General features: G+C 31.9%; 2 protein-coding genes across 3 annotated transcripts in view; one reads left to right on the plus strand and one right to left on the minus strand.

Annotated features, from left to right (window-relative positions):
- Positions 1-196: 196 nt before the first annotated feature.
- mRpS35 (mitochondrial ribosomal protein S35) lies at positions 197-25,377 on the plus strand. The gene is made up of 9 exons (XM_076507652.1): positions 197-393; positions 3,244-3,326; positions 14,394-14,619; positions 17,906-18,045; positions 19,862-19,971; position 21,256; positions 21,739-21,807; positions 24,833-24,958; positions 25,144-25,377. Exons 1-9 carry the CDS (start codon positions 234-236, stop codon positions 25,303-25,305), a joined length of 1,077 nt encoding a protein of 358 aa, XP_076363767.1. The 5' UTR covers positions 197-233; the 3' UTR covers positions 25,306-25,377.
- Positions 21,801-25,464, minus strand: part of LOC143253572 (golgin subfamily A member 7-like) — a 44,723-nt gene continuing 41,059 nt past the window's right edge. For both annotated transcript variants that reach the window (XR_013029706.1, XR_013029704.1), the window contains one exon: positions 21,801-23,323. The gene's annotated coding sequence lies outside the window, so the exon portion shown is untranslated. The remainder of the gene's footprint in view (positions 23,324-25,464) is intronic.

Below are 25,464 nucleotides of genomic sequence, written 5' to 3' on the forward strand. Positions count from 1 at the left end.
CTGAGATAGCCCTCATGTAGCTTTGCGCGAAATTCAAAAACAAAGGAACAAACATTTCTAAAGCGCGAAACTTTGTTATATGGCATAGAATTATTTAAAACGTTTTCATCAATTTAAAAATATAAATTTGAAGATTTGAGACGAACCGCTCAGTTACATTTTATAGCAATGTGGTTGTAGCAGTTTGTTAGCTTTGATTTTTGGTTAACGGTAAGAGGGCTCTGTAAGCAAATATGTCAGCTTTCACTTGTTTTGTGAGATATCCAATTTGTAAAGTTTTTCTTTTACCAAAGAGAACTGAAAATATACTTATGTATGAATTTCTAGCTGACGGACTGCCTATTTCTTTGTCAAAACATCTTTCTCAGACCACGCTTAGTTCTTCATTTGAAGGTAAGTGCAGAATACAATAACTACTAAAGTAGAGAGTTCTATACAAACTAGTACTATTCACTTAATGACTCAGCCCTTGTAGTAATATTAGTTATTACCAAGATAATATAACTAGGTTTCCAGTCCTTCGGAATTCTTGATTAAAAAACGAATCCTTATTGAAAAACAAAACCTAGTTTACCATATCCAAAGCTAACATAAGCAAACCAAAATAACCTAACCTAGTTAAGAGAAAATGAAGAGAAAAAATAGTATGATTTTCTCTGCCAGTCATAGTTCCTTACACAGTCAATCAATTCATGTTTGTGTATTGTTACTCACAGAATTAGAAAAAAACATAAGAAAGAAAATATTAGTCAATATTCAAAAATAAGTTGTCAGTTTGAGATTTAAATGCCCAACCATATTGTCTTGAAAAACTATTTCATGACTGAGCTTTGGGATGTTCTGCAAAATGTTAATACCTATAAACATGCAAGCAAGCATATTTGTTCAGTGTGTAAATAATATTTTGAATAGTAGTTCCATTATTATCACGTTTATGTTCACTATTACTTTATACTTTATGAAGCTGTTTTTGTAGAATAAAATTAATCTAACAAATGTTCTGGCATGAAAATATGCTATATCCATTTACATATGAGTATAAAGAGTTATTACACATACTTTTATCTTAAAATGCTTAAATATTTTCATGATGACAAGAAACCCACTTGAAATAAAAATATATTCTCAAGATGGCTGGTATGGGTATTAGCACTTTAATTAAAATAAAGTACAGAACAACATTTTAACATGAAGTAGGTCAAAACGTTATTCTGTACTTTATTTTAATTAAAGTGCTAATACCCATACCAGCCATCTTGAGAATACCTGTTTACATATGAATTATGGAGTGAACAAGTGGATACTCCAGGGAATCAGTAAACTGCAAAATATCAGACTACCATGTTACTACCAAGGTAAGATAAATTACAAATCTGTTAAATGAAGAATACAAGTTTTTCAAATTACTATTAACAATTGATAAGTAATCCCTGGCCAGAAACTTTGTAACTAAAAATCTCAATCGTAAATGTTCAATATGCAATGTTATCATATTAAACCATATCAGCTAGTAATAATAATGAATTAGGGAAAAAAGAACTAAAAACATAATTTTTAAGATTACACAAAAACAGGATTAGACATATCTCAGTATTACAATAAATTGCAATAATGTGTCCCTTTAATTAGAAAATATATCTTACAACTATCTATTTTAATTTCTCTTGAATCTCACTTCAGGTTCTAGGCATTCTATTTCTTTGCCAGACCATCTCATTACATATCACATGACTAACAACATAGCATTTGTTTTAATTAATCACTCATGAACTTAGTATCCCTACATCACCACGAGGGGAACCTCATGTCACTTTCTTTACATTAAAATAATTAATATACAGTAGTAGGCTGATGAAGCTCAAATATTTAAAGCAAATATATAACTAAACTTGAAAATTGAAAGAAAACTGCACAAATTATGAACAAATATCTACCATAATTAAGAATAAGAGAGAAATCACTATATCACAAACATTAGGATGGAGGTATAGGTCCCCATACCAGTCATAAGATTAAAGTGAAATATGACATTAAAAGAAAGTTAACGTAGATTCATCAAAGGTAAAACATACCTTATTAATATGCTGTATAAAGAATGTATATGGATAAATGTATACTTGTACTTAAATTTTTAAAATAATTTTTCATAGGTATCAAAAAGAGTGTTGTTTAAGAAAACCATATTAGTAAGAGTTGGAGAAAAACTAGTTAGTGAAGTGCCTCAGGGGTTGCATCTATTCAATCAGAAGTTATCAAATTTTAAATCTATATTTTGAGCTATATGAAATAAAAATACATATATACACTACTCTAGCTTTCAGATTGTCACATACCCTTATATTGTACACCTTAGTTTTATTTATATTCATGTAAGTGCTTTGGTTGATTGGGATTAATTGAACTTACTATGCTGCCTACTTACATCGATCTAAGTAATGTACACTGAGTTGCAGAGATCAAGATATTGTGAAAGTCATTACATAGAAATGAAAGATCTCTTAAGATCACATTACAAAGTGAAACAGGTCGTGAAGAAAACCAACTAATCAGTCGGATGTTCCTTCATTATTTGGACATGATACTTTACCTCCTTTCACATGATATTTCTTCTTAACCTGTGCAGTCGTTTTTATGTACACTAGCCTTGATACTGCAATGTACTCTCTTTACAATGGACAAAAAGTATATCTGATACAGATTGGTTGTAGTATCCCATGACCCTGTACATTTGGGTATCACACTACATGGATTATCTTTGGATGCATTTCAAATAATCCTCATCCAAATGACTTTTGCATTGGTCTCCCCTGCATTCACTGTAGGATTCTTACTATTTTGGGAAAACAGATATCATACTACTGGAAATCAACATTTTCCTGTGCTGAAAACATATTTTGATAGATATTTATCTCCTCTTACACTTCTTATTCATCCTTTTGACTAATCTTAAAAGTGGTGAAAGTATTCTACAATATAGAGGGAATCAGCTTCACTAGGTTTGTGTGTTGTACTCATGGTAATGGAAGGCTGTTGCATGTAACAGTGCAGCCATACTACACATAAACATGAGGGGTAGGTGGGAGCAATAGAGCTAGTGGTAAGAAAAATTGTGTATATAGAAGACATCACAAGTCAGGAAAAGCTGTTATGGTTATAGTATAGGAACATGTTAACTTTAATATGCCTTATAATAAATGTGTGTATATTTGATCATGTTCATTTCATTTTTCTTTTTAAACAAAGATGAAGAGTTCAGAAAACTTGATTTACTGAATAAAGGCCATCAGAATCAGAAAGGCAGACAGAGGGGTGGTGTGAAGACAGAGGTAACTGTGGTTAGAATTTCATTTTAGTTAATGTGAAATACATTTGTTTCTTTCTTCATTTAGATTGTTTTCTGCATCAAGTAATATTGTGCAATATGTGACTGTAAGCTATACATAAATGTAAATCTATTAAGCAAGGAGAAAGAATTATAAATTTTCTATTGTTAAGATGTGCACAATATGTTTTATGTGTGGCTTTTAAAAATTCTATCAGGTAAAAAAATAAACATCCAACAGTAATTACAAAATAGTTAAAGCAATGTGGTGACATAGCATTTTACAAGTTGCATTATCATTATGATGTGAAATCTTTGTGGAGAAAAAAAAAACAATATACAGGATTCTCAGTTTTAATGAACTTTAATGTAGAGTTGCACTTTATGTGAAACTGAACAGAGGTGTATGAGCATTTATTTTTGTTATATATCACTGAAAGAACTTGTTTCATTTTGTAGTTATATATGTTGTGCTCATTTTCATTTAAGTAAGGTCTGAATAAAACAACATATGAATCAAGATTTACATGTATTTATACTAAAGTTGTACAAAAATGTTTAGAAGCGAGTTGTTTTTCGAGATTTGCGACTGTAATTTAAATCACTTTCACGTATCGGCCCCAAAATATAGTCTCCCATCATGTTTTAGTTATGTTCTTCCAGGTCACAAAAGCAAAGTTTGAAAAAAAATAGGTCTTTTCCATTTACTTTAGGCATAAGCAATGGGCAAATAACACTTTCTACCTAGGAACAAGAAAAAGTAAAAATTTTGTTACATAGTGTAATTTATGGTTCAATTTTTGTTTAATGGCAAATTATGGAAATGTACAGATTGAATTAAGGATTGTGCAGGTGACTAAGTACCTTGTTTGAAACTTGCATAAAACTACATATCTTTAATTAATTTCACCAGAATAACTGAAAAAAATTGTTGCTCATCAAAAATTAATGTCATTGAAAGAAAAACAACATAAGTTTGTTTTGAAAATATAACATTTCAAGCTAAGGGCTTTCAGTTGTTAGTGCATAAAATAATTATCAAATTAATGACAAACAACTGCAAATTGAAATAGCAGAATGAAGAAATGGGATATACATACATTGCATTAAATATACATTAATTTTTGTAAAATCCTGATTTTATGAACTAGACAAACGAGGTTAGAAAACAAATTTGTGCATCATATTAAATGAATAAAATAAATGTAAATGGATGTAAAGTAGTACAGTAATGTAATTTTAAACAAGAAGAAAATACAATACATATTTATTTTACACCCACTAAACTACTGGTTATAAAAGAATGAAGGTCATAGGTTAATATTTAGTGTCAGTAATGTGTAAAATGTTGAATCAAAAGGAAGCATTGAATGAAGTAAGTATTCTGTTAACCCTGTTGGGAATAGGTTTCCTAGGCTCTGAATAGGGTATTTTTATTCATGTTAACATGAAGTATATTCAACAGAAGAAGACCAAAACAACTAGTTTGAGATGTTAAAGATTGTGTTTGCCCAGAGAGAAAAAAATAAGGTAAGGTGATGTATTGATATTACAATTATTAACATCTTCTGTGTGTACAAAACCTGTCACAAACTTTATGAACTGTCTTATGTATCTAAAAAGTTACAAAAATCACAAGTCATACAGTAGATAACAGACTGGAATAGACATGTGAAAGACTTTATTATGAAAACTAGATCCAAAAACAAAGAACAGTTGTCCATAGCATTATAGGTCACTCACTGTGAATATTTACAAGAGAAACACTGAGGAAATATGGTTGAATACTGTTGTTGTCATTAGTAAAGCAAAGCAGTAAATCGTATAAATGATGGTTGTGTATACATTTTCAACCAAGGGTCTTTCAGTAAAAATATCTTTAATTAGTGAATTAGTTGGTTAAGTACGAAAATTGTTTATTGTTTTATTCACCAGTGTAGACATAGTAGTTTAGTATAAAAGTGTTAAGTCATTTTTCATGTGGTGTTAGTTGAGTAAAGCTGAACTGAGTAATTTCTGTGAACATGTCAAATCTTGAAACAAGTTTAACTAACTAACTTCCTTGATAGAAATTTTTCTTTCTAGTTGGGAATAGTACTTCTTTCTAATTTGTAAAATAGTCCATTACCACCATGGCTTTCTTATTCTCTGTTTCCATGACTTCCTTACTTATTCCCCAACTTGTGTTCATCAGAAACTTCTAACTTGAAACTCTCTTATTGCTTTTTTTGTCCAAGATTTTAGTATGAAGAGAGTGATATGTATACTTGTTTTCACTTCACACACACACACACGTTTTTGGTAAGTTGCTTTGTATTTTGTTTCAGATTTGACGCTTGTCAATGTCCAGATGGCTACTACTTTTTTTTTTTTTTTATTATTGGTTTTTGCACATGGATCTTTAGAGGTAGTTTTATTTTCCTTTTTTACTGTATCTTATTTTTGTGTCATTAATTTTAAGTTTTCAAACCTACATTAGTGACTTTAATAATTTCTTTTAAATATCATGAGCATTTCTATATTACCCTAAAGAAAAACAGTACAATGCATAGAGCCATCTCTATGATGATGCCAAAGTCAGGTTATGTATTTCATGTTGTCCTTTTATGACTTCAGTGAAAAGCTTCACAGTTTGTGATCATGATGTGTAACCTTGGGTTTTGCCATGCTGTTCCTTATAAGTGATTTTTCTATGTTCAGTTATCATGCTGTTCTGTCATTGTTACTCTTGTGTAAGGCTCACAGATCACATTTTAGACAAGTTGTAGGCCTGAGATGGAACATGTCACAACTGTATTTTGAAAATTTGGATTTTTCTACTTTAACCTTTCTTATGGGTATCTCTATGTATCTTTTATTGTAACCCTTCTGGATATCTCCATGTATGTTATTCTATAACCCTTCTGGATATTACTATGGATTTTACATTGCAACCCTTCTGGATATTTCTATAGATCTTACACTATAACCCTTCTGGATATTTCCATGGATTTTGCATTGTAACCCTTCTGGATATTTTTATGTATCTTATACTGTAACCCTTCTTCTGGATATTTTTATGGATCTTACACTGTAACTTTTCTTCTAGATATCTCTGTACGTCTTACACTGGAATCCTTATTCTGGGTACCTGAGAAGAGCAATTTCTGTGGGGGTCACATGTGAGTTCTTGCTGTGCATTTTAATGCAGGCTACAGTTGCTGATTTGTCATTTTTAGGCCAAGATCAGGGTTTGGAAGTTTTACACCATGTCTCAAGTATCTGGTTTATCAAGAATACTTCATGCTGATAACTGAATTATAGTAAATGTTGTACAAAGGATTAAATATTGTACATAAAGCTAGCACTATTTGTAGTATAAATAATCAGAGTAGAAAACTGAAACTCCCACAAAAGTAATTTTAGACCCTTGTATTTGGACATCATTGGCACTAGTTATAATAATTGTAATTTAATAGATATATTGTTACACATTTCTCTTTACTTTTATTTTTTTTTCTAATAGTTACTAATGTAGTTTTTTCCAATACGGTGCATTATCTCAGGTCACATAAATAGCTATTCTTGTTCAGTGTTGCTCTCTATATGTAAAAAAAACAACAAAGGTATACATACTACAAGACTTCTGTCTTCCTTCCATTGGAACTAACAAATTCCAATACATCTCTTGTGCAAATCATCATGCTTAAACCCTCCACTAATAAGAGTGCAAGATCCCTCATAAATGTGGTTCCCTCTATTCAATACTACAAAACTATCACTTCTAATTTGAAAGTAGTTGAGTTTAGACATTTTTCCTTTTGGTGCTGTTCATGTAAATCATGGCTTTAATAGTTTAATTGTTAAAGGTGGATTTATTCATTATTATTTTCTTTATATTGAAGACCTCTTTGACCTTAATTTATGAGTCTTTTATTTTTCTCACACTCTCATATTTAACAATTTTGTTTGCTTTATGTATTTCTAAAGTGAATTCATGTTTCCACTTAAATTTTGTTGTGTTTTTCCCTGCCCTTTCTACAGAATCAACTAGACCTAATATGGTATTTTTCTACATGATTGTTTTGGATATGTTATGTTTTATCCAATTTCCTGTTCTATGATTCCTTATTACTTCCATGTTGGCTCATTTGTTATCTTTGGCTCTCAATTTACACACATGGTTTCATGGTAGTTGTGATTTTCTGGACCATGATGCAACCTTTTTCAAGGTGCTTTTGCTGGCTCTTTCTTTTCAGGATTTCTGTATTTTCTTAGGTGATATGTTTTTGATCATGTATCTGTGACTTTGGAATCACATGTGTAATCTGTGTATCAACACTCGACTGTTTCCTCTTTGGTTTCATGTTTCTCACAGTTGGAGCCACGACAGCTCTTACTCCTTTCTTGTACTGGTCTTTACCAGTCCTTGTTCCACTTTCTTATCTCATTGGTTTATTCCACATTGATGAGCATGTTACCAACAATACCAGAGACTAACCAAAGGATTCTGGTCCAGTGGGAGCTTTACTATAATATATTGTAACACTTTGGCAGTCTTTCACTACGGTTTCATGGGTTTTATCAGAGGGATTTGTCATCCAGTTCCTTTTCCCACTTCCTTTACCATGGTATCCTTCTCTTTCCCCAATGACTTGGTATCCTGCCATCAGCCTATATCTCTCTGAAGCAGTAGAAGATTTTCTGTCTGTACAGTACCTTGCACCTTTTCATAATCTTTCTTCAGGCTTTTCTTCCAAGGTATTTGTTTGTTATCCTTGCTCCAAGCCAGAGACTGGTGGCCTGTACTAGGTTTGTCCCACCTCTTTATAGTTTTTAATCTGCCCTGTTTTACCTTGGAATTGTTTCCCACCCTTTGGTGGGCTTTTACTTCAGGTTTATTGATGACAAAGAGGAATGTTGTGAATGTTTATTTGCACATTCCTGTATTTCATCACTCATGACCTCTTTTTTGGTTTATTCTCCATGGAGGGATTTGTTTGTTTTGCACATTGCCCTTCAGACTAGCTTTGGCCCTCTACATTTTATCAGACATTCAGAACATTCATTCTTTACTTACATGTTAATGGATTGTGCTTTCCTCTTTCTTTTAATGATAGGCTACTGTTTGCTCGTTTTAAACAAGAGTTTACTTGTTATCCTTACCAGCTGCTCCTCAAGGTGGCTGAACTGGACTGTTAATCATTACTGTGAGACCTTTGATAAGTTTTCAGTTTGATTACTCATCATGAAGTTTCATTGCTTTTAGGGATGTGATTTTTCATGGTAGCCTTAGCCCATTAGGTGAAGCTTATGTGAGCTCTTTTGTGGTCTTTTTATCAACCAACGGAATTTCACAAAGATCCTTTGTCAGCTCTTATTACTTTTCCATCTACCCTTGTTGATGATTAGATATGACTCGCATGTTGCTAGGTAATCTGCTTCTTCCTCCTTGTGCAGTTTTCCACATTACATGGATACATCCATTATGGGATTGGGGCATGGGTTGATCAACTGGAATATTTGGGTTTTTGGTCTGTGGTCAAGTGGTCTTATCCTGTCAACATTCTAGAGCTTCTGACTTTTCTTCAGTGTATGCTTTTCCCAATCACCATGGTGACATCTGTTCTCTATCTCTCTGTATTCATACATTAGATCTTTTTGGGCCCACATGCTCAACTTTCTTATCATTTCATGTCATGTTCTGGATGCTTTTGCTCTTTTTGTGTATCAGATTCTTATCTACACAACATTTACTTGATGGAGTGGTCTTTCAATCCTTTTTTTTTCCAGTGGCTTTGACTTTAATGGGATACTCCTCACATTGAGTCTTTTGCTATGTCTCTTCACCACAAATTGCCCTGGTTTTGGTCTCTGGTTCTTCTTGCTTTCTTTATCAGTGTTTTCAGCCAGAACTGGACCTACACATTTGTCAATCTTCTTCTCAGGATAACTTCCATCACCCTTGACATTCCTTGTTCAGTTTTTCTAATAGCTCTTTCCTGGCCATTTCAGCTGAAGTTTCCTTGGCTTCTCTAGCCCCATTTTTGTCCTCAATTACCTTTTCCTCTGTCTTGCTTCCTTTTCTGCCACCCTCAGTCACCAGTGTTTACTCCAGACCTCCTTGTCTGGTTTTCCTCTAGTCATTGGTGAGGTTATCTCCCAATGCTTAGTCACTTTTCTGGCTTGTTTTATTCACACTCCCTACATGGTAGTTTCTCTATACAAATGGAATTTTTCTTTCAGTGATTTCTGGATCCAAGGATTTCCTCTTATCAACCCACTGTTCTTTGTCTTCTGTCCCTTCCCTTTATTTTTTTGGTCCCACAAATATTTCCCTTTCTTATATGTTGATGTGCTCCTTTCTAGTTTGGCACATGCCATGGCAGACTTTCTTTCCAGAAGGGAATATTAGTGTGGTCCTGCAGTGCATCACTTTGCTTATATTGGAACACTCTCCCAGTGCTCCTTGTTTCACCTTTCATTCATTCTCCTATTCACCTGTGGATGTTGGTGGTCTGTTTATTTGCTATCAGTGTTTTACATACTTTCTATCCTTCAACATATCTTTCCCTTTCTCTAGATTGTTCTTCTTCCCTTACACTTCAGTTGTTTATGAGGATACCTCTATTATTTAGCCACTTTTCCTTTCTTCCATTTCACACTTCTGTCCTTGTCCTGATCTGGACATACTTCTCTATTTTGCATCTTCCTTCTGTGGTGTCTGTTCCCATCTTTTTCTACCCTGGCATCTGTTGTCTGTTTATATTCTTTCTCCTCCTTATTTTTCCAGTTTGGTTTAGCTCTTCATCTGATTGGTTTCTTCTTTAACATCTTCTTCCCATGCTTTGTTCCAAGGGTTTTCTCACCCAATTCAACACCTCAACTTTTCACTGGCATTTCATCTTCTTTGTCTTTTGGAACTACTTCTTCAGTAGGACATTTGGACCAGACTACCCATGATATTTCTCTCACTATTTGCATTGGATTGCTGTTTCCTTCCTCTTTGGATTATTAGATTGACTTGTAGCCATTCTACAATATCAGATTTCAGTGAGGTAATTCGTGATGATGAGAAACCCACTAGAAGTAAAAAATGTATTCTCAAGACGTCTAGTATGTGTATTAGAATTTTAATTAAAATGAAATACAGACCAATGTTTCGACCTTCTTAGGTCATTGTCAGACTAACAAAGAAAGTTTGCGAGAGTTAACCTGAAGGTGACCTAACCTAAGAAGGTTGAAACATTGTTCTGTACTTCATTTTAATTAAAGCTTTAATACTCATATCAGCCACCTTGAGAATACAGAATTCAGTGAAATTTTGATTAGATAAGTTGCTTTTTTCTATTCTTTTTCCTTTTCAACATCCCTTTTCCTTTTATTAAAGTTCATTGTTTATCTTTTGCTTTGTGTTGAGTGTTGCCAAACCAAATATTCTATAACTGTTCATATCTACACTGTCAAGTCATGTCAACTTGCATATTATAATTATATGGTCACACAATGTCCTCTTCAGAGATGGGATGTTCCACAAAATCACTTATAGGTTTATACTTGTGATAGAATTTCTTCATAAGCTTGCCTGTCCTGCACCATACTCACCTATGGACTTCATGGGTAAAGCAGAAGGGAGATAGTTACCCATCCCTGCTATACCTTGTATTGAATTAATCAACATAATATGCATTTAAATATAGGGTTTTGTGGCCATCCAATAGACTGTCACTGGTGTTGTTATTCCTCTGGACTCTCCATGAAGCTTTTACTCCCCTCCCTCCCCTTCTCCTTTTCTTCTAGTGGAGTTTGAGAGTCCTTATCACTTTTCAGTTCCAAGCCACCCTGATGGTGGACCACAGAGGCATTCTCCTGAATAGATTAATGAAATACTAACAAAATATAGAAACGATTACAAAATCATGCAATTGAGAGTAGGGCAGTGGTGCTTTACTGTTGTAAATGATATGTTATTCTCCAATATGACAAAATCAAATGGGAATGAGCTGTCAAAATTGCAGTCCACTACTTCATTTCAGATCCCTCATTCTATTCTAACATGATTTTCAGTTTCTGGTGCCTGGGTTTTGGATTTAGGGTAAAACCAATCAACATAACCCCTCATACATGTATTGCAAATGTATGGATTCTTCCCTCATTTATACTCCATCAGTGTTGTGGGTAACAGTAGAGGGGAAGGTAATTGTAGAATATTACAATTTATTGCTTTCTGCTGTCCTTCAATGTTTCTTATTCTGAAGATGTTAATGTACTTAGGGTGGGTCCAGTCAATGTCACATTTGACAGAGATGGTTTATATTATGTAGACATCTTTTTGATATCAGATGTTGGGTTTCTGGATTGATCCATCAACTTATAATATTTGTATGTGCCCTGTTCATGAGTCATAGGATCCTAGAGTCCCCTCTGGTCTCATAAACTTGAAATGAAGGTGGTGCAATCCTCTTTCCAATCTCTCACATAGATATTGGCTCACATTAGCCTTGTTTTGAATTGCTGTCAACTTATCAATGGTATAATCATCTTTTCTGCTCTTACATGGATGTCTGTACCCAGCAACTGGGTTTTGGATTGTAGTTGACTTACTGATGATAGCATCCTCATCCAACTCCCCCTCGTGGATGTTGATTTCTAGTGTCTTAGGTTTTGAATGTAGTTGACAAGTTGTGATTGATCCATTGTGCTCTAGCTGTTCTACACTTAGGGGTACATCCTTTTCATTTTATCCACTTATATAATTTCTGGGATTGATTTTATAAATATTGCATGGTTTGGATCACTTTCTGGCCATAATCCTCTCCTATTTGGATGTACTTCTCTGTTTTACAACCATGTATGTGACATTTTTCTACAATGGGCAAAGAGTATACCTGGTTCAGAAGTGGTGCAGTTCCTCACATCAGATCTTAGAATTTGACTGTCTCATATTAAGGAGTGTCATTTGGATACGTCTTTCTTTCTTTCACACTGTTCCCATTTCCTTCACCTATTTAATGTGGGATTCAAGCTATTAAGGTAAGTGATGTTAATGTACCATATCAGAAGTTATAATTTTCTTACCCTGATAATGTATTTCCAATAGGTACTTACATACTGTCACACTTCTCACTTTTTCTCCTCAATGAAAACTGGTGCTACCAGTTTCTGCTAAAACTCAAAGTGATAGTTCAGTAGAATTGAATAGAGGGAGCCATGTGCATCATCATACTATGTTCTATTCTTATTGGTGAAGGGTTGATGCATGATGATTTGCAAGAGAGATGCATTAGAATCAGTCAACCCTAATGGAGGGGAGATAGAAGGCTTGTAGCATGTATATATTTTTTTTGTGCATGTAGAGAGCAGCACTAAATGAGAAAAGTTGTTTATGTGAGTGAAGGTAAGTACCTACCTGAAATACATTTTCAGAGCAGGAAAGTTATAACTTTTTATTAATACTGTGGTTGCTTAATCCACCTCAAGGATGGTAACCTAGTTTGCTTATTCGCAAGTTCTTTTAGTAAAAGTGAATTATAATAGTAATAAATATTTGGTGTTTAAGGAATAAATAATATTGTTTTATTAATCTGTATCTTAATTGTGACTTGACTTGTATAAAATCAATAAAATATTATATTTCACCAATGTAATCTATTTTACACCATTCCTTTATTATGGTCATCTATGGCCTCATCAAGTAACCTTGCTGTAAATACAGGTGTAACGTTAACTCAGTAATAGTAAGATATACATCAACACAAAGTAATCTTGGTTTAAGTGTAGCTTCTTAAACATTTCTGGTGAGATGAGGTAGTAAAACAATGATTGAAACTGAAACATCCAGTGGAATGAGGTAACTAAACAATGATTGAAACATCCAGTGGAATGAGGTAACTAAACAATGATTGAAACATACAACATCCAGTGGAATGAATAAAACTTGAGATGTATGCTCTTTATAGATGATTCAAAATTCTAATTGTTCAACAACAAAAGTACATTTTATAACAGAGAGAAGGGTAATATCAGAGTCAGTGTTTTCTGTATCATAATGTCAATTTGTAGTTTCCTTCTGACTGTTAACAGGTATAATACCTCATGCCATCCCATCAAGACCAAGATCCCAAGTGTGATGAAACAGAGTCTTGACAGTGTGGAGGCTGATGTAATAAACAGTCACAAGCATAGTTTTGTCTGTACAATTCCTGACACAAGCATTTTGTAAAAACTGATTAAACTAAAGGGGAAACAAACAGTTTGCCTGAACTTTGAGACACAACTTAACACTGAAACTGTATTACAGGCAGAAAAACAAAGTTGAATATTCTTTAAATGCCCAGAATACTAGTGCATTGTACAACTTAGTTGGTTTGTTATTTTCTGTGATAATAGTTTTTCCACCATTAATACATTCACCATATATTTGTCATTATTCATTGCTTGTGACTTCTGTATGTTTGTTTACATAATTACATTCATTAATGTACAGACACACTCACACACTAAATAAGAAGAAATGGAATAAACTGATACTCACAAGTACAACTATTAATGAATCATCTCTTAGCCTAGCGTGATCAGGTGGTTAGTAAACTAGGATCAACATCTGTGGGTCACAAGATTGAAGTCTTTTGCTACACATCCTTGCCCTTTTAGCAATGTTATGGCCAATCCTACCATACCATACCAGCCATTCCAAGATACATTTTTATTTCAAATGGGTTTCTCATCATCAAGGAGTATAATTATTCGCTGGGCATAAAACAAAATGAAGGGAACTATTGCGTTGAATCCTTTTTTATGGATAAAATATAAATTTCAGCCACAATAAAACTATGCACACATAAATGAAGTAGAAACAATAATGGAAACATTTGGCATTCATCAAAAAACTATTGAGGAGCAGATTATTTAATGATATATGTAATTAAGTAGAAAGATAGTAGAAGAATGATAACCTCCAATTAAACAATAAGTAATTTAAGAACAATACAGGTAACAAAATATGGTTGAGAAGTGGGTAATCTAACAATAATTCCAGTTATAGAACCCCAGGAAGGAGTATATTAATGTTATACAACTTGATTCTTTGCAGATATTACCTCCAAGATACAAAAGAATGACTTTTGATCAACACTGGAATTCTGTGTGGCCAACAGCACAGAGTTTTAAACCTTCCACTGTTCCACTTCCATTGTTACAAGGCTATGTGAAAACTGGTGCACCACCCAATAAGTTTGCAAACACTGAGTTAATGAAAATACCAAATTTCCTTCACCTCACACCTCCAACCATTGAAAAACATTGTGCTGCTCTGAAAAGTAAGGATTATGTTACTACATTTACCTTGAAGTAAAGAATGTTGTCATCTGAGACAAACTTCACAAAACCTTTTAACAAATCCAACCTTGCTACTGTTATGTACATAATTGTAGAAACCTTTTAACAGATTCAACCTTACTGCTTTCATACACATAATTGTAAAAACCTTTTAACAGATTCGACCTTACTACTTATAGATACATACTTGTAGAAATATTTTAACAGATTTGACCTTACTACTTTCATACACATAATTGTAGAAACCTTTTAACAGATTCAACCTTACTGCTTTCATACACATAATTGTAGAAACCTTTTAACAGATTCAACCTTACTGCTTTCATACATATAATTGTAGAAACCTTTTAACAGATTCAACCTTACTGCTTTCATACATATAATTGTAAAAACCTTTTAACAGATTCGACCTTACTACTTTCATACACATAATTGTAGAAACCTTTTAACAGATTCAACCTTACTGCTTTCATACATATAATTGTAAAAACCTTTTAACAGATTCGACCTTACTACTTATAGATACATACTTGTAGAAATATTTTAACAGATTCAACCTTACTGCTTTCATACATATAATTGTAAAAACCTTTTAACAGATTCGACCTTACTACTTATAGATACATACTTGTAGAAATATTTTAACAGATTTGACCTTACTACTTTTATACACATAATTGTAAAAAACTTTTAACAGATTCAACCTTACTACTTATAGATACGTACTTGAAAAACCTTTTAACATATTCGATCTTACTACTTTTATACACATAATTGTAAAACCCTTTTAACAGATTCAACCTTACTATATTTTATAGAACTTAAAAATATCATGATGAATACAATCACACCATTTCAGTAGGGATTCACGGTGACTATTAGCTCACCTGCTGAATATTTATGTGTTACATGGCTTTATGATTATTACTTCATACATTGAATATTTAGGTATTACATGACTGCTTGGCTTTGTGACTACTAGTTCACATGTTGAATATTTAGGTATTACCTGGAAATGCATGACTTTGTGACTACTAGTTCATATGCTGGATGTTTATATTTTCAAACAATACACTTACCTTTCTGCACACAGTAGTTATTTCCCACATGCCTGTCTTTAACAGTTCACACACACACATTACTAATCTGGAATGTTTTTTTCCCAGTTATTTACATTGGTTTGTTTTGTTCTCTTTTGAGAAACATTTTATTTATCTCTTTCTTTGTAGACTGTACTTGATTTTTACTTATCTCTCCCTTTTTCCTAAGTAATATCTTTCTTTAAAGTATTATACCATGCTTTAATGTTGTGATTTCACTTTTCTCTCTTCAACTCAATTCAATGTCCATCCTGAGGTCATTTTGTTTTCTTTATTTCCATGATTCCTTTAACAAGGTTTATGATTGCTCCCCTATTGCCATCTTTAAATTTCAATTCCTGGAAACCCTTTAGTCTGCTGTGGTAGTTGATACTTTATCTTTTGAATCCTTCACCTCGGTTCTCTTCTTCCATCATCAACTTCCTTCCTCTATCTCTTCACTATCTGTTTTTGTTGTTTTTTTTTATCTGAGGCCTCCACCTGAATCCAAACAGTTTCCTACTTAAGTCATGCCAAGCTACCAAGAAGATTAGGTGACTTTAAGGTCAACAACTAAGTGAAAAAAGAGTTTATTTGTTGAGTAAAAGTGTACAGTTTTACTTATTTCAGTAATTTTTGTATTATTGTAAAATCTATATTTATGAATATTAATTGTCAAGAGTTACTTTATTATTAAATATGGATGCTGAATGTACTATTATTTTCCCTGTATAATGGTAATGTCCAAAGGTTTTCACAATTACTGGAAAGACAGTGTTACAGCCTATTGTTTAATCCAGTGTCTTGAAAAGGAGCCTTACTTGTACAACAAATCAAGCCCAAAATAAACAAATACAAAGGAACACCTTTGTACCAATATTAATAAATATAATCAAACATCTGAGCACACCCTCTACATTCCTACACTCAATTACACAACCCCCTTCAAACATGTGGTCAGCTATTGGTTACCTCTTTCCTTCTTCGTGAACCTGACGATAACCAAAGAAGGTCAAAACATTGTTCGCTCCTCTACATAAAATTTTCTCAACCCATACCAGCTGTTTTTATGTATGTATTTCTCTACAAGTGGGTTTACTCGTCATCACAGATGAATTTGTATTGTTGTTTATTCAGAAGAAAGTTTAATGTAACACAGTAGGCATGGTATTGAAGTGTGGAACTTTATCCAAAGTTATGATTGAGTTTATTAGTTAATGAGTAAACTATTGGTGATTTAGTTAACTGACAGCCAGTTATTTCAGTGTAGTTAAGTACTGAGCTTGTTTCTACTAAACAATAAATATGTGAAATGAGGAAGTAACTATCAGTCCTGTTAAAAGAATTTATTTTGGTGTGAGGCCTACTGATGAATACTGGTAACAATAAATGTAGGACTTCAATAAATAAAACATTTTTGTCCTTATTAAGTGGGCTGGACTTTTCATAAATCAAAAGAACCTAACCAACAGTGAAAACCATTACAACAAAATATTGCTTGTATAATTCTTCAAGTTGTCCTATTATACCAGGTGTTTTCTTACATATGTAAATACCAATTTAGATTTTCTCCTTAACCTGCCATCTTTGTTTTTCAGACATTTTCTTAAGTAATCTTTTCAGCAGCTATCTATACTTATGTTTTGTGTCTGACAGTCATAAAACTAGATAGACTTAAATGAATGAGCTACAGTAATTTTATAAAGCCATACTTTCTACTGAGGTACCAGTTTTTAAATAGTTACAAGACAATATGAGCAGTTTTACTTCAACAGTGATAATGACTGTTTCAGAAGATAACATTTTTTATCCATTGTAATGTCTTTCTTGTTTATGAGTTGTAATGTCTGTTATTGCTACTAATCAATGTCTTTATGAATTAGGATCTTCTGCTTGAGATATAATGCCTTTTATTCTTAAATGTTTTGTATTTTTGTAAGAAGTCCTGAGTTTTATGGAATAATAGCACTTATGCATTTGTTATTTGATGTTTTTGGGGTACAAAGCTTTATGGATATTACAAAAAAATAAAAAATTTGAATATAAATTACAACAGTTTGAAGAAAAATAAATTGAAGTTTGTTTTGAGAAAATACACTGTTTATTATATTAAAATATTTGTTACAGTAAATTAATTTATTATTCAAAAATTATACTTTATTTTTGACATCTCTCTATTTGTACATAGAGTTTTGTACACCTTGGCCTAAACAACTGAAAACAGATGAAATCTGTGATAAAGAATTTCCAGTAGAAATTATAACAAGTGATTACTGTCATTCTGGACCATCTATTCGAGACACCAGGGCAAGGATTGTGACTCTAAAGGTAGGTGTACATATGGTTGCTAGAATTTAAAACTGATTCCAATAATTGGATTGTGTTTTTGGTATAAGCTCACATCTGGATGGATATTAATGATTTTATGTCTACTGATAATTAGTAGGTTCTTGTATGAATAGAATGTAGGTTCATGTATGAATAGAACAGTAACAGTTTCATGTTCACTGATAATCAATAGACTAATATATCAATAGAAGAGTACAGTTTCATGTTTACTGATATTCAATAGACTAATGTATGGATGGAAAAGTAACAGTTTCATGTTTACTGATAATCAACAGACTAATGTACAGATAGAAGAGTAACTGTTTCATGTTTACTGATAATCAATAGACTAATGTATGGATAGAAAAGTAACAGTTTCATGTTTACTGATAATCAACAGACTAATGTACAGATAGAAGAGTAACAGTTTCATGTTTACTGATAATCAACAGACTAATGTACAGATAGAAGAGTAACAGTTTCATGTTTACTGATAACCAGTAAACTAATGTATGGATGGAAAAGTAACAGTTTCATGTTTACTGATAATCAACACACTAATGTACAGATAGAAGAGTAACAGTTTCATGTTTACTGATAACCAGTAAACTAATGTATGGATGGAAAAGTAACAGTTTCATGTTTACTGATAATCAACAGACTAATGTACAGATAGAAGAGTAACAGTTTCATGTTTACTGATAATCAACAGACTAATGTACAGATAGAAAAGTAACAGTTTCATGTTTACTGATAATCAACAGACTAATGTACAGATAGAAGAGTAACAGTTTCATGTTTACTGATAATCAATAGACTAATGTATTGATAGAGGAGCCATGACTTGATGTCTCTACTGTTATTAGGTAAGAATAAAGTAGTGTAATTTATATTAATGTTAGTGTTATTAGGTAATAGTGAACTAGTGTAATTTATTACATTAACATTTCTGTTATTAGATAGGAATGAACTAGAGTAATTTATCATATCAATATTACTGTTATTAGGTAACAGTGAACTAGTGTAATTTATCATATTAATGTTACTGATATTATATGAGAATACATTATAGTGTTACTTGTTGTGAGACTTCAGAAAACTGTCTTTGTTATATATGAGGAACAGTTATGTATTCAAGAGTTTGTAACCATTACATGGAATTTGCTCTTAGGTGTGTAATTATAGTAATTGAACTTCAGTATTAAGGTCTTGGAGATCCAAGCAATGTGTTGTTGTTAACTTGGTTGGGAAAATAGGATATTAGGTTGGTTCTTGAAAAAATAGTCAACACAATTCTTTATCTTAGAAAGAACATTGAATTGTTGAGAAATGGCTACTACAATGGTACCTGGTTAGGCAGGGTTTTTATATGAGTATGGGTTAAGAAAAAAGGAAGAGTTAGAGGGGGATCTCATTGAGATGAAGAAAATTGATGGTGGTGATGTATAATCTCTTTTGTATTTAATGTTGGGAATGGTGAACTAATGGCCAAAAGTTAAGGGACATCTACTAAGGCTGCTTAATTTTTGTAGCATGTGGTTGGTTTTTAGAATAGGTTGACTTTTAAGGTAAGTACATGTAATATACATATGGTATGTACAGTTAATTTAAGTGAGGGTTTCATATTCGAATGATAAGTGCTGGTTTCGAGTGTTTTATTTTAAGAGTTCAGTATAGTGGTTGGTATGTTACAGATTGATAAACAGGTCCCATGTTATTCTTTAATTATGTATATGTTATGTAATTAACACAATTCTATACAGGATGTCACATGTTTGTATTATATTTCCTTAATGTTTTGTTGTAATGGCCACAGATAAAATTGTCAGTCTTGCCACTAGACTACCATGCCAAAGACAAACTACTTCGTCTAGTATCAGACCGATATGACCCCACTAATGATGTACTTTCAATCACTGTAGACAGGTAAGAGTTATTGTCATACATATTTATAGCCATTACTACAGATTTTACTCCAGAAGCAATAGTTCAGTACAGGCAAATAAACTGATATCATCAGAATTACTCGGTGTATTTATGTACAGTAATACAACATTGATTTTAAGACCTTCATTTACAAATCAATGTAATATTGAGTACTCTTTATCTGTCTAAGCTACTACACCATTATTGTTAACACTGAGTTTTTAGTTATGAAATGTTGTATGAAGTTATCTGCTATATAATCAAGTGTTACAGCATTATACATCCGTAGCCTGGTGGTGAGGCCACTCAACTCACATGGGATCGAACCCAATCACCAACCATGTTTGCCCTTTCAACAGTGGGGGATCTTATAATGTAATGTTAATCTCAGTAATTGTTAGTAAAACATTAGCTCAAAAGTTGTTGGTGGGTGGTGTTTGCTTTCCCTCAAGTTTATTGCTTTTAATCTAGGAATAGCTAATGCAGATTGAGTAACTCTGTGTGAAATTAAGTAAAACAAACTACTTTATATTACATCTGTAGTTTGTTATTCACTGTTTTTCTTATGCCTTAATTCTTTTTGCATGTTTCCTATTCAACATGCAAAGCCATTGTAATTATAAAACTAAAATAACTTTATACAGAATTCCATTATAATTTATCAATTTTAGTAACTAAGCCATATTTGGGTCTAAAAAAATGAATTTTTTAATAGGCTAAAGACTTAACTTACCAGCATGAAGGTTTGTTGGAAATGAAAGAGAAGATGCCATTATATTTGAAAATGGCTTAGCAAGCCACTAGAGGGGCATTCTGAGCTTTTCATTAGTTATTCAGGTGTCGTATATAGAATTACATGTACATAAGGAACCTTTCTAAAAATAGAGAAAGGTGAGCTGAAACACTGTGTTTGATTCAGTACTATTATAAAAATAAAAGGATTTTATTTTAAATTCTAGCTTGTCAGTATTGGTAATTTGAGATCCTAATCTGTGCCAAGATATAGATTTTGTATTTTAATATCACAAGTGTTTAATTTGAATCAGTACTGCATTCAGCATGCCATCTTACACATAAAAATCTATCTTTAGGTGTGTTTTTTAATATTTACTTTTAAATTAAAAATATTAAAGAATTGATAATATGAAACTTTTATTTATAAATCTACAGTTTCACACCAAACTTAATGACATAAATTCATAAACTAATAGTTCAATAAAATGTTTAAAGATTTAATTGTGAGTCAACAAATGCAATCACATGGCCTTTGACCCATCTGGGAAGGGTTAGTTTATCAATTTACCCTAACAATCTATTATCCTTAAGTAAGACATTCAATTTTTAGTTTATCAGTTTATCCCATTAAAAAAACTTACTATCTCTAAGTAAGATACTGAGTTTTAAATTTGTGAACTTGTTCCATAAATGTATTATCCTTAAGCAAAACATTTAATTTTTATCTTAGCTTATACCATCAGTTTATTGTAATACAATGAGTTTAATTTTATCAGTTTACCTTATCAAACTATTATGAACACAGGAAGAAACCATTATATATAGAAATTTAAATAACCTGAAATAATCCACAAATCAATAATCAATGAAGAAGTCTGTTAAGTTAAAGAATTATAGAAACTCCATATTGTTTTATTATTCTCTGTTCAGATTTCAGAAATCCAGTTGAAATATATTTTGCTATAGTTATTATGCTAATCATAGCCTTACATTATCAATCTTTTTGAATAAGGCTTTCAATGCTGGTTCTAGGTGCCCCTTCGGAAGCAGAACTATGACTATGCCTACTACTTATTGACAGCACTATTTTATGAGTCATGGGTAAGTTGACAAGCCTCATTTTTTGTTGTAAACAACAGTTTAACTTCTTTTTGTCTATGCATAATTTTAAACATAGAGTTCTGGCGACATTGATTTGGAGTTTAAGGGATACAATGATGGTAGGTTTAAGTTTCCTTTGTAAGCTAAACATGTCATGAGGTAGTTTTTGTTCAGAACAACAAATATTAAAATATATTTTTGTATGGTTATAATATTGTTTCTAACAAAGATACACTGGTTTTACTGAAATAGACAAGTATTAACATTTTCTTAGACATTGGAATGTAGATTTTCCTTGAATTAAGAGTTAATTGTGCCTGTTATTGAGTTAAGAAGATACAATTCTCATCTATTTGTGTATATTCTGAAGTGAAAATAATAACTCTCATAAAAGACTCAGATTTAATCTTTGACAATCAATGAAAACAAGTTCAAACTTATCTAGCAGTCTAATCTTAAATTACATTTTGTATTTCATAGCTTAAGTTCAACTTACATATTAATAGATACCATTTTTTGTTAATAGTGGTTTTCAACACAGTAAATACTAATGTTTAATATCTGTTATTATTCCAGTATATAACATCAAAATATACATCACATGCTCAAAATAGTGCTCAAACACAATAAACATGTAATAGAATCCCTTCATTGGCTTATTAAATATACAAACAATTTTGTGCACTTGAAAGGATATTAACAAAGTAGTATTTTAAGGTGACCTTAATGACTTTAAAGATGTTCTTAGATGGAATGAAATTTATTTCTTGTATTCTATAACAAGTAACACTAATTACACTATGTAACAAAATTTTTACTTTTTCTTGTTCCTGGGCAGATAGTGTTATTTCCCAGTTTCTTATGTCTAAAGTAAATGGAAAAGACCTATTTTTCTCTTCAAATTTTGCATTTGTGACTTGGTAGAGTATAAATTAAACATGATGGGAGACTATTTGGGGGCTGATACATGAAAGTGATTTACATTACAGTCGCAAATCTCGAAAAACGATTCACTTCTAAACATTTCTGTATAACTTTAGTATAAATACATGTAAATCTTGATTCATATGTTGTTTTATTCAGACCTTATGTAAATGAAAATGTGCCTGTTTTTACATATAAAATAGGTTAATTTTTAAGTTTCATTATCCAGGTCACAAAAGCAAAGTTTGAAGGGATAATGGCCATTTTCTGTACTTTTACAACATAAGCAATTAAGAAATAACACATACTATCCAGGAACAAAATTTGTGTTACATTGTGTTATTAAACAGAGTTATACACATGAAGACACTTAAATTGTCTAATATCAACTGTTACATCATTTTCCTTATTAGGATCCCAAGGGTTTCATGGCCTTTGACCCTCATATTTCAACTCCTCATCTTGTATGTAATTAAACATTATATAAAGATATATACACCTTACAAAACAAACTTACACTCTGAACAGTTTGCATTATGATAAACAATGAGATAGTCCCAAGGTGATGTTTTTTCCTTTTTCAGGGTTAGTACTATAAATAATCAAAATATTAAGAAAGAATGATGATCTGCAAATCGTTTATTTACAATTAAACTGGTAAAACATGTCAGTGGTGTTTTATAGTAATCTTATTTACACATGAAATATGTTTTTCATACACAATAGTACCTTCCCCTTACAATCTGCTACTTACCTTCTGTTGACCCAATTGACATAAAACTGGTGTAAGAAACGTCTGTTTCCACTGTGAATTTCAATGGCTACTACTTTAAAACTAACTCTGATACTGACTTTTGGTTACTAATATTTTGAACTACCAATTACCCCTTAAACTATGTCTAATAACATTTAACATAATTCAGAAAAACACATTGTTCTTTAATACTATTTACATACAAGTTTATCATAAAGAATTCTGAACAATAAATATCTGTTTAGTAGTATTATATCCCAATGACATCTTACCCTAAAGAATTTCAGGATAACACATTAATATTAGCTACATACAAATGAAATCTTTATGATGAGAGAATTTCATAATAATATGGTACTAATGTTATACAGAAGTTGAATACATTATATTAAAACCATTTTTGAGCCTTACCATTTCATTACTGGAGATATTTGATGACCATGTATCTTCAGTAATAGCACACTGCAGTATAGTTTATTTAGCAAAATACTTAAACTCTCCTGTTTCCTCTACCAATCAGTGATCACAGTTCAAAATGTTTTGTATCCTCCACCAGTGATAACAATTCATTTTGAAACTGAATTTGCTGTTACTTCAGTCATATTCTTTAAATTTATGCAACATGTTTACAACTGCAATATTTAGGATTTTCAATAAACCTTTCCTTCTTGCAGAATGTTGGATTAAGTTGTCTGTTGCATAGTATTTAATGAACTATTTGAATGACAGAAATAAGTAATAACATAGAACAAATTTGCAAAATAGAAAAGTAGCCATTAATACCTCTTAATATCCCATAGTTACATGACACATAATGAATGATAGAATGGCACTTGATTTCATGTTTAATCCCTATTGATTATACAGCAGTACATGAATGATGGAATGGAACTAGAAATTGTTGGATATACTGGAGGGCTTTAGACATTTTAAAACAGTTACAAAAAATATTATCCTTATTCTCGAGATGATAAAAAAAAAGAAACTTATTGTGCATTACATCGCTGGCTGTGGCTTCAGCTAAGACAGTGAAACATGGGCTAAAATACAAAAAGCATTTGGTTCCTGTTCATTATACATATATTACATGGTGTTTAATGAACCTTATGGATGTTCATTACTTGAAACTCTTGAGTGATGTCTATGTTTAAAGTAGAGGTATGTTATATTCCTATTTTTTTCATTGATGGTATAGTTTATTATTACAAATGATGTATTAATAAAAGTACAGTTCTTATTAACAGTGTTTATTTTACAGAAAACATGCTGTTAACATATAGTAGAAAATTTGTAAGTCATTGGTTTACTTTTAGATTTTATTTATTTATTTTTTTACCACCATTGTAGAAAATAGAACCTTGGGAGTCTGAGAAGAGTGAAGCTGATATGGAAAAATATTTCTGGAATGGAAGCCGGTCTCAAAAGGCAATTGTAAGCACTTTAAGACGGATGAAAGAAACCATGCCTCACGAGGTGTGTACATTTATATAAACTTACGTCCATATCTACTCACCTTGTTCTTTATTTACACTAGTCATATGAGAATTTTAATTTCATATGGAATAAATAGGATGTTTGTTGTTTTGATATCATAAATATTTAAACATTTATGTAATGTAAACAGGATATCTGATGTTTGTCGTGTTACTCTATTTCAGGTTTTAAGTTCTGAGACAGATATATTGGCCAAAAGAGAGGTTGAGTGCTATGGAGAGGCAGTTTCTAATATCTATAACAATGGAGAAAACTCTCAAACTTTACAGCATTACAAAGATGCTTCCTGTCAACTTTTGAACATTACTAAGGAGAAGACAGCATAACTTTTGAAATGTTTAAAATCATTCTAATTGTGTAATTTGGTAGAAAGTATGATAAAGTGGATTCATCATTACAGAATGCTTCATTATGAACTGTCTGAGTTTGAAAAGAAGACAAACTAAGTTAATAACAAGTCATTCACTGTGTTGTAATTTCCTTCA

This window comes from Tachypleus tridentatus, chromosome 6 (genome assembly GCF_004210375.1).
Source record: "Tachypleus tridentatus isolate NWPU-2018 chromosome 6, ASM421037v1, whole genome shotgun sequence".
Lineage (NCBI taxonomy): Eukaryota > Metazoa > Arthropoda > Merostomata > Xiphosura > Limulidae > Tachypleus > Tachypleus tridentatus.

What these genes read in the sequence shown, in the direction of transcription:
- mRpS35 (XM_076507652.1), top strand. Translation starts at nt 234, where the DNA reads ATGTCAGCTTTCACTTGTTTTGTGAGATATCCAATTTGTAAAGTTTTT. An exon ending in GGGGTGGTGTGAAGACAGAG is followed by an intron (nt 3,327 to 14,393) that starts GTAACTGTGGTT and finishes GATTCTTTGCAG; the next exon opens with ATATTACCTCCAAGATACAA. An exon ending in CACTATTTTATGAGTCATGG is followed by an intron (nt 21,808 to 24,832) that starts GTAAGTTGACAA and finishes CCACCATTGTAG; the next exon opens with AAAATAGAACCTTGGGAGTC.